The 10486-nt window shown below is 54.9% G+C and overlaps 1 protein-coding gene across 1 annotated transcript in view; it reads left to right on the forward strand.

Moving 5' to 3' along the window:
• Positions 1–2574: 2574 nt before the first annotated feature.
• The window catches only part of Lexm (lymphocyte expansion molecule), a 21043-nt gene continuing 13131 nt past the window's right edge, over positions 2575–10486 (forward strand). The window contains 8 exon segments of the mRNA XM_010610400.1: positions 2575–2715; positions 3469–3556; positions 3779–3943; positions 4092–4214; positions 6620–6757; positions 6878–7021; positions 8071–8232; positions 8928–9053. Coding sequence (XP_010608702.1) covers positions 2660–2715; positions 3469–3556; positions 3779–3943; positions 4092–4214; positions 6620–6757; positions 6878–7021; positions 8071–8232; positions 8928–9053 — 1002 coding nt within the window. The 5' untranslated portion in view covers positions 2575–2659.

Consider the following 10486-nt stretch of genomic DNA (forward strand, 5'->3'; position numbering starts at 1 on the left):
AGGTGTATAGTTCAGCCGCATTAAGTACATTCGCATTGTTGTGCGACCAGCCTCATCTTCCATCTCTGGAACTTTTTAATCTTCCCAAATTGGAACTCCATATCCATTAAGCAATAACTCCCCTCTTCCTCTCCCAGCACCTGCCAAACACCACTCTACTTTCTGACTCTATGCTGTTAACTCTCATACTTCATATAAGTGGAATTGTACAGTATCTGTTCGTGTCTGACTTAGCCTAATGTCTTCAGGTATATTCAAGTAGCATGTATCAGAATTTCCTTTTTAAAGGCTGAGTAATATTCCACCATCTGTGTGTATCACAGCTCATTTATCCACTCATCCATTGGTGTACACGTTGCTTCTAGCTTGTGGCTCTTGTGAACAGAGCTGCTATGCGCAGCCAATTCTGTTCTGTATGCATTACAGATGTAGTGTATGGATTGGCTTCCTAGAAGTGAGATTTACACATCACATGGTAATTCTGTGTTTAATTATTTGAGAAGCTGCCATGATGTTTTCCCCAGAAGCTCCTCAATTTCTCTTTCTCATCAGCAATGCACAAGGGTTTTATTTCTCTACATTCTTGCCAACGTGTGTCATTTTCTGTTTTTAATAATAGCCATCTGCATAGGTGGGCTTGGCTTTTTCTGTGGCTCTGAGGAGATGAGGAGGAATTGGAGGGGAGGAAAGGGGAGGCGTTTCAGCAGCAGGAAAGGTTTGAAAAGTTCAGAGATTCCCTGATGCACCGTGTGCCCTTGGGACAGGGCAGGCCCTGTGTCCCGAACTTCATGTGGTGAAGAGGTAGGGGAGAGGGGACCAAAGTGCCTCCAGCTCAGGCCTCAGTCCAGCTGAGAAGCTCACCAGACTCCATCATGGGGCTCCCGCTTGTGGGTGGGTTAAACCCTCCACGCCGGGAACTCTCAGATGCCACGGAGCCCCCTTTCCATCATGTGTCCCTCAACTGACCAGAGCTGTGTAGCCTCCTATCTGAGCCTCAGCTTCCTTTCCTGTGCGGGCAGGTGGGGCAGACTGCAGCAGCACCTGTGAGAGCCAATTAGGTGCCGGTTAAGGACACTGCTGTGCCAGGAAAGGCTGGGCATCCCAGGCTGCTTCACTGCGGTGCTGACTCACCCTGGCCTGTCCCAGCCTGTGTGGCATCAGGACTTCTGGCCCAGTGGACCTTGGCTTAAGTTCCCTGCCTGTGCCTGCGTGAGTCCTGGAGCCCAGGGGCTGGTTGTGAAGAGAAGCAGTGAGCTCAGCTCCTCTAGGCTGCAGCAACACAGGGGCCAACTGGGCCAGTCGAAGGGCCTCTGAGCACCCAGGAATGGGTACAGTGCCTACTCACATGCCCCTCGCAAACAAGACAGCCCCTCTAGGAAGTGGCAGTCACAGGCCCCATCCACCTGAGACCACCAATCCAAACTACACAACAAGACCCTAGCTCAAAAAATAAAAATAAATAAAAAGGCCAGCTGGGCGTTTTGGTGCAAGCCTGTAATCCCAGCACTCGGGAGGCTGAGGCAGGAGGATCGCTGTGAGTTCGAGATCAGGGCAGGATTCAAACCCACATCTCTGGGAGGGGTTTGTGGGTTACAAGAAAGAGGGTTCATAGTCTGTCACTCGGCAAACGTGCACAGACACTGAATGTGTGGCAGGAGGGAAGAGTGAGGAGGACCATCCTGGTCCTGCTCAGGGGTGTGGGATGCTTCCTGAGCCCTGAGCCCTGCTGTGAGCCAGAGGCCCTGACCCAGTCAGGAGACCCAGGTGCCTTCTGGCTGTGCTCCTGCAGCTGTCACTCTGCCCATGGCTCCGTGGTGCAGGGTAGGTGTCATCTGCCAGCCGAGGCCATGTGCCCCCCAGGCCCAGAGCCAAACACCCAGCGCTCAGCCTGCTGGGGCAATGTCAGAGGGCATGGGGTGGGGAGGTCCGGTTGGTTCACGATCCTGCACTCTGATCAATCCTGTGACTAGGGTGTGGACCGCTGCCTCTGAATCTAAGGCCACGGAGAGCAAAGGCGTCTGGGTGGCTGGGGAAAGGTACAGTAGAAGGAACAGCCACTGTGCTGTTGGGAGTTCAGCTTGAATTTTCCAGGAAGCCCTCTGAGACTTGCGTAGGGCCTTCTCTCGGGCCTGACCCGCTGTGTGGCCACTGTTTCCCTGTGAGACTCTCAGGGCAGGGGCCGCCTGTGGTCTGGGGCACCGTCTGCACCCTGCATCCCTTCACCCAACTCCGCAGCTTGCCCTGTACTCCTTGCCTGGTTACCCTTCTCCTCCCTCCCCTCGTGGAGCAGCAGCCTCACCGCCTTTCCCCCAGTCTTTTCCCCACTCTGCTGGGCCTCAGTTTCCCGCCAGCCTGAGGTGAGCTTAGAATCACAGAGGCCCAGGCTGCAATCAGGAATATCTCCGCAAAACGACTCAAGAGCCGGGCCAAGCGCTCTGCGTTAACACCAGGAGGCGCCCTGACATCTGCGGGGATCAGGGGCGTGGAAAACAGAACAATGAGAAGGGGTGGGGCGGCGGCCGCGGGTCACAAGGCTCGGGTTGCCGAGGCAGCGCGGATGGGGGCGCAGTCAGTGAGGTGTTGACTGGCGAGGTGGCCGGGCGCCGGGAGCACCACCCTGGCTCTCGCAGGACCTCGAAGCTCTGAGGGTGCAAACACCATGTCGGCGGCTACCAAGTGGTTCCGAGGGGCGCCCTTCGGGGTGCAGAGCCACAGGTGGGCCCTCTGCACCGGGGCACCTGCTCCCTGCCATCCCCGCCCAGCCCCTCTAAGGAACCAGAAGGAGGTGGAGCCACGTTGGGGGCACTTTTCGGGTCCAGGCCCTTTTCCCTCCTGAATTCTTTTTTCTTTTTTAATGATGCTGAGTATTGAACCCTTCACACTGAGCCCCTTATGTGTTTATTCAATTTTGAGATGAAGTCTTGCTAAATCCTTAAACTGCCCAGGCTGGTGGTCTCAGTTCTCCTGCCTCAGCCTCTCAGAGAGCTGGGTTTACAGGCATGTGCTACCATGCCCACTTCCTGCTTCCTTTAGTAAGTTCCAGAAAGCCATTTCCGGGTCACCTACTACGTGCTGTAGCTGTAACCGCAAATCCCTATATATGTGGATCCTCTCCCACAGAATAAATTCCCCGAGTCCAGAGAGCAATGACTCTAGACTCAGGGAATTTACATTTCTATGGGAACGGCAGGGTGCATAATAAACAAATATATATAGTTATTATTTATGGTGTTTGTGTATATGTAACAGTATATGTTGGTTAATAGAGGCTTTGGAGAAAAACCAAGCTAGAGGCAGTGCTAGTGGGTGTGGCATGGCCCGGGTGGGTCAGAGCCACTGCATCCCTGCTGTTTACCATTGGTGGGCTGAAGTCACATCCCTCGGGACACCCACTCCGCTATCCCAGGGCTGCCCAAGCCCTGGCCAGGAGTCAGGCATTGGTCTCCCAATGGGCCTCTGTCCTCCTAGGTTTGACGTCTCCGCTGTTTATCCCAACCAGAAGAAATGCAGCACATTCACGGAGGCCCCATACTCCTGGAGCCATTCTGTGGCAGTGGTGGGTTGCCAGCCTTCCTGCCCTATCTCATGGGGATGCACGGCCCTTGCCTCTGAATGAGTTACTGTCCCCCATAAGGTGTGACCGGGCCAGTAAGGGAGAGGTTGTGATTGCATTCTGGTGCTGGCCCCGACTCCAGGGTGAGGGTACCTTGGGGAGTACTGGGCCTGGGGTTGCCTGTCTGGGGGTGGCTGGCCCAGCTCTGACCGTGCTCCGACTCAGTCCCACATAGGCCCTGGGACCTACAGCTGCAAGGAGACCTGCTTCAGCAAGAAGAAGTTGAAGAAGGAGGTGGGCACAGGCTGGGCCCGGGCACAGGAAGCCACCCGGCTCACTCAGCTGCCCCACTTCTGGTATGAGGCCCTCATGAAAGAAAGGTGGCTACAGGTGAGGTCTTTGGCCACGTGTGGCCCTCAGAGTCCTCCCAGGTCAGGTGGACTCATCATCCTTGAAGGAGCACCATCATCCCTCGCGCCTTCTTGAGTGGACGTTCTCGGGTGTACGGTTTGCATCTTTCCCTCCTTCTCCCGGACAGGCGCAGGAGCTGGGGCCTGGCTCCTACAACATCCAAGGCTTCCTGGAAGAGCTTCAGTGGAAGCCGAGCAGCACGCGAGGGCTGCTCAGCTCTGGGGAGACCCGCTTCTCAGGACTCATAGGGGTAGGTGGCACAGCAGACACCTGTGTCCACGTCCTGTCTGCTCCCCGGTCTGGCCACCCGCTTCTCCAGGCCCCACAGCCACTCTCTGTGCCTCAGCCTTGCAGTCCTTGGCTGCTGTATGTTCTGGCAGGGATGGATGCGATCGTATTCAGGTCTTTAGCAGAGAGCCCAGCGATGTTTCTGCAGGCGCAGAAGCCGAAACTGCACTCGGGGAGAGGGACATTTAGTAATATGTCTGGCTCATCCTCACGACAGCCCTATGAAGCAGGCACTGCTGTTGTGTCTACTTCACAGACGGCACAGACCGAGGTCAGGGGCTGAGTAACCTCGAGGTCAAACTCACAGAGCTGCTAGGTGGCAACAGCAGGAATGGAAACCAAGATGTCCAGTCTGCAGCCACGGCACATTCCTGAGAGGCTCCACGCACTTAGCTCTTGGGTTTGGTTCCTTATTGTAGAGAACAGGGCCTAATGCCAGGGCTCAGCCCAACTGATGGCAGAGATGTTAGGGGGACAAGTTGAGTACTGTCTTCCTCCTCTACCCCCATCCCCAGCATTGGGACATCCGTCTTCGCTGCTTCTGGACCTCCCCTCCTCCCCCTGTAGCCTTCTTTGGGGATTTGTCTCAGTCTTTGAGGTCTAGTTTAAAAAAAACTTGCAAGTGACCGACCATTCCTTCATCCTCTCCCCTGAATCGGTCATTCCTGTCCAGGTCCCAGAAGCTCCGCCACGGCCATATTCTAGTTAAAATGTAGGCTTTCTGGTGATCTCAAATTTGATGCTAAACCTCTCAACTTGGAAGTCTTTTTTTTTTTTTTGAGACAGGGTCTCACTATGTATTCCAAGTTGGCCCTGAATTTGTGGAGTTGCTCCTGTTTCAGCCTCTTGAGTGCTGGAATTACAGGCATGCACAGCCATGCCTGGTCTGAACTTGAAAGTCTTAAGGCAGAAATGAGACTGTGTCAGTGAGTGCAGCACTGATGGGTTTGGTGCTGTCCATGAATGCCCAGGGTAGGGACCGCTCAGGGACCTGGCGTGCCCTCCACCCACCTAGTCTACTACCTGGAGAACTCCACAGGCTCAGAAGGAGCATGGCTTTTGGAGCTGGAAACCTACGTTGCTCCTTTCAACGTTTTGTTTTGGTACCAGGAATCGAACTCAGGACCTTGCACTTGCCAGGCAGGTGTGGCACTGCTGAGTTAAATCCCTGGCCCTGTCACTCTTTTCTGGAGTTGGTAGTGTGGACATGTGGTTTGCCTCTCTGAAACCCATGTGTTAATTATGAGTGGTGTAGCTGGATGTGGCACTGCATACCTGTAAGCCCAGCTCTTAGGAGGCTCAGGCAGGGTGGCTGCATATTTGAGGCCAGTGAGAGCTACCTAGTGAGTTCAAGGCCAGCCTGAACTATATAACAAGACCCTGCCTCAAAGCAAACAAACAAATTTAGATAGTGTTGAGTTGGTCTCATCTGGTTGCTGCCAGGACCAAGACAGACCCAGTACAGATTTAGAGGCCCAGCTTCCTACCTTGGGGTTTCTCTAAGAGCCACCAGGGCACGTGGAGCCCTGTAGGAAATAAGGTTTAGTCCCATTGCCCTGGGGACAAGCAAAGCAGATGCCCCAGCCCCCTGGCTTTGTCTGCTTGGCTTGGCTTTCCCCGACCAGGTTCAAAGCTGGGATGGGCAGAGCTGAGCCATCTGTGGGGTGGCAGTGACCCCATGAGGCCGATTGGTGCACCTGCAACTCTGCAGAGTGACTTCCCTCCAGCCCCAGAGCATCCTGCTGCCCTCTGACGGTCAGAGGCCCAGTTCTTCCCCCTCCTCCTGCTCTCCAGGGGCACCAGTCACCCCACTCACTTCTTTCCTCCAGGGTGATGTGTGGGGCCTGTGCTCACCCAGTTAGGAAGGCCCGGAGCCAGGGCTCTGGGTGCCTCTGTGCCTTAACACTGTCCACGCAGGTGTGCGTGGGGTGCAGGGGTAAAGGATGGAGCTATGAGGCTGTGGAGCAGGTTCTTCCTGGGTATCGGGCAGGACAGGCTTCACTCCCAAGACAGAGGTGTCAGCTGGCTCGGCAGGATTGAGGGGGTTTTCTACAGCAGAGGGGCAGGGGCATTCCAGGTGACAGCATGGGCAGCCGGGTGTGAGGTCGGTGGAATGGCGGTGCTCTGGCAGCAGGCAGGCTCCTACGCTGGCTGTAGGAAGCAAGCGTGGGCCTGGTGAAGAAGCCCAGCTGTGGTGGGGGTGAGGATGTGGGTGATGGCGGAGGCTTCCGGGTGACTGTGTTGTGTGCTGGGGGCAGGTAGCACACAGAGAGCCTGAAGATCCTGTCCCCCTCTTGGGGCTTCCTCAGATGACCCAGCACAAAGGGTTGGACTGATGGCCTTTTCGTGTCCATCTCCTGCCCACAGAACTACTACCCAGACCCTGGGAATTATGGGGAGAAGGGCAACCCATACACACGGCTGGAGGAGAGCGCCTGGAACCGGTCTCATTCTGAGGGCGTCATGTGCAAGATGTCCAGCAAGCCACCCCCCTGGCCCCACGAGGTACCCCTCACCTGGCCAGGTCTTCCCACACTATCCTTGAGGGAGACTTTGGAGGAGGGGGACTGAGGCCCCAGGAGGGCGATGCACCTGCCTCAGCATTGCCCCTCTGCTGTGTTCTAGGGGAGCGGTCTGGGACCCAACACCTACTTCATCAAAAGAGGCCTTGAGGAGTCCCTGGCACGCTCCATGGGCACCCGAGGGCCCTATGACACTTTCTCTGGTGACTGAAGCAAGCCCCTGCCTTACAGACATTACTCTGAGCAGGTGTACACCTGGGGGGCTTTGAGGGCGTCCCCAGCAGATGGCAGGTGACACTGATCGACCCCAGCAACTGCACTCTGTGTGCCTGGTGGAGATGGCTCCCACATCAGAGGAGGAGACTGAGGCCAGCACTGCACGTCAGAGACAGAGCCCAAGTGCCTGTGTCCGATTCCTGGGCCAGTTCTCTGGGCCGGCGTGAAGTGCACTAGGGCTGTGGGTGGACCACAGTGCCAGGGGTGGGGGACACTGGCCATGGGGCCTTCAGGGACCTTGAGGATGCAGGTGTGGGTGCCCTGCAGTCGGGAAGCCGTTCCCAGGCTTCACTGGCCCAGCCAGGGTGGCTGGCTTAGTGGCGGTGTTCTATTAAACAAGGCCAAGAACAGGAGAGCTGGGAGGGGAAACTGGTCGAGTTTTAGCTCACTGGCCTCCTTTCCTGCCTCTGTCCGTGTGATTGTTCAGCTTGGTGTACTTTGCTTTCTTCTTACTCATAGTTGGAGCTAGGAATTTGTCTAATTACATTCAGCTGTAAACTCATCTGCTAATGAGAAGCGCGTCCCACGGTCCAGTTATCTCCTCAGACAGAGCCCCACTGCTGAGCACGTGAGGGTTTGGCGGGAACATCTAAATATAAACCTTGTCTTGTGACCTGGCTGCTCTCCTGGGACCTCCCAGACCTCCCGATGACCAGGCACAGCAGGAGCCTTGGGAACCCTCGCAGCCAGCCCCCACTCTGGTCCCCAGTCCATTGGTTTGTTGTAAGTGATCATGTATTTAGAGTGAGTCTGGGCTCACAGGAAAATTGAGAGGCAAGTACAGAGTTTCTGTGTCCTTCTGCCTTCCCCATCACACGGCCGCACCCACGTTTGCTCCAGGTGATGGCCTTCCGGTGATGCAGAGTGGGGCTGCAGATCGGGGTAGGGGCCGACCCACCCTGGCCTGTTGGTGGGTGGGGCATCCGTTTCCATGCAGCCAGGGGACTTTGAGTGACTGCTGGGGAATGTTGAGTAAGGGTCCATTTCCCCATTTTAACATCTTTCTCTCTGTTTCTCCAGAAAAAAAAGCCCAAGGAACTGATGAACTTCAAGAGTTTTGTGGAGGAACTCGACTCACGCCACAGGAAAAAGCATGGGGTTTTTTCTAAAGTTCCTCGAAATCCGGAAACCCCCACAGAGAGAATTTTCTGGTCCACTCTTAGCCAGTGCCCCCAGAAACTAGTCAGTAATGCGCTGGTGACCTGCCTTGCTCTGGAAAGGCAGCTGTCCTTCAGGGAGGGGTGTGGGGTGCTAATCTGGTTTCCAATCCTGGTCTTGCACTTACCAGTCACTGGGGGAGAGCCTTAGTTTGGTCACGGGTCCTCAGTGCAGCAAGAATGAGTGGGAATTAGATGGGGTTCCCATGGCAGTGCCTGGATCCCAGGACAACCAGCCAGTGCCCTCAGGAACTGGGAAGAGGGCAAGGAGAGACTGGGTCAGGGCGGAGGGTAAGGGGGTCCGCCTTTTGAGCTCTGGCAGGCCAGGAAGTGATGGGCTTTGCCTGGGGGCAGGCTTTGCTCTGCAGGAGGGAGGAAGCCACCAGACTTTGAGCAGACCCTTGGGGGCAGGGGAGGAAGGAACAGGGTACCAACGTCCCTGAGGCCTGGCCACTTCCAACCCTGGTCCCCCAGGGAGGGATTCTCATTTACAGTTCACAAAAGGAAACTGGGGCCCAGAAGGGAAACCAGGAAGGGATATCACTCCCAGGCTGCTGTGTGGAGCATCTCTCATCCTACCCAACTACGAGGGTCCTTGGGGGCCTGGAGAGGCACTTCACTGCCAGGGGTTAGAGCGGGTGGCATGGGCCATGGGGCCACTCACTTTAAGGCCCTGCCTGCCACTCTCAGGGCCTCTTCACCTTCCTTCCTTTCCCTTAGGCCACTTCTGGTCCGGGTTCCTGGCTTCCTCGGGAGACAGAATGCAAACATGTGAACCGGCCACCGTTCCTCCTGGCCTCCAAGCGGTCAGGCGTACGGGCTTCCCAGATGCTTCCTGGGGGCTGGGTGAGTGGTTCAGGGTATGGGATGCGTGGGGACAGGCAGGAAACTCGTCTGCCTCTACCAGCAGGCTCCACCCTCCCTGCCCCTGGGCACCAAAGCTTGGAGGGAGCTGGATGCCACCTCTCTTTCTTCCTCGATGCCTGTTCTTGCTGGCTCAGTTCTCAAGGCATTGGTTTTCCAACTTGAGCAGCTATCAGTGTCACTGGAGCGCTTGTTAACACACAGATGACTGGGCTGTGCCAGGAATTCTGATACAGGAGGCCTAGGTGAGGCCTGGGATTTTTTTTTTTTTTTCTTTTGAGACAAGGTCTCACTACACTAGCTCACACTTGCTATGTGGCCGAGGATAGCCTCAAACTGAGCATCCTTCTGTCTCTGCCTTCCATGTGCTGAGATTCCAGGCACAGATGGGCCACCGTACTCAGCTGGTGGTAATGGTGACTGTGCTTTTCCAGGAACCCCACCCTTAGGAGCATTCGGCCACGTGCCACTGCACCACAGCCCACTGCATTCTCTTATTGTCCCGGAGAAATCCCCTGCCCTCCTTCTCTGCCTTGTCTGACCCTCTGGGGCAGCTGGGGGATTGGCCATTTCTCATCCCTGGTTGAGCAAGTCCCTCTGCTGCCCCCTTCCTCTCCTGCTCTCCTCCATCCCCTGTGTATGATGTGACTTGGGGCTGTTGGTGTTCTAACAGAACAGCTCAGTTCTTGGGTTTTGTGTGCCTGGCCTTGGGCTTGGACCTCATCTTCTGCCTTGCTCCTCCCCCTTCAATCTACTTTTTTTTTTTTTAAATTTAGATTTTGAAAGCTGGGTGTGGTGGCTCACGCCAGTAATCCCAGCACTGGGGAGGCAGAGGCAGGAGGATTGCCTCAAGTTTGAGGCCAGCCTGAGTTGCATGATGGGTTCAGGGCCAGCCTGAACTACAAAGTGAGACCCTGTCTCAAAATAAATAAATATAAAATTTAGATCTTGCAGTACTGGGTATTGAACCCAGGGCTTCCCACATGCTGAATGAGAGCTCTAGCATTGGGCTACATCCCTGGCCCTTCCTATAATTTCATTTTGAGACAGGACTTCACTAAGTTTTACAGGCTGGATTCAAACTGGCAATTCTGATTACAGGAGTGCAGCACTATGCCCAGCTCCCTTCAGTTTTTAAGTGCCTTTTTATTGGTGTTTAATAATCATGCAGAAAGGCGCAGGAATCTTAAATGAACAAGTCCATAATGGTCATGAAATAGCCTTCTCCTCAAGAGCATTTGCAAATGCATTCCCAGCCCCCAGGAGTCCTGTATATGTCCCCGGACAGGTAGCCCTGCCCTGACTGCAGGAGCTCATAGGAGTTTGGCCTTGTTTGAACAACTTTCTATTTCTTTTCTTTCTTTTTTTTTTTTTTTTTTTTTTTTTTTTTTTTTTTTTTTTTTTTTGTTATTATT

Source organism: Fukomys damarensis, unplaced genomic scaffold, assembly GCF_012274545.1.
Source record: "Fukomys damarensis isolate Sample0158 unplaced genomic scaffold, DMR_v1.0_HiC HiC_scaffold_23, whole genome shotgun sequence".
In the NCBI taxonomy this organism is placed as follows: Eukaryota; Metazoa; Chordata; class Mammalia; order Rodentia; family Bathyergidae; genus Fukomys; species Fukomys damarensis.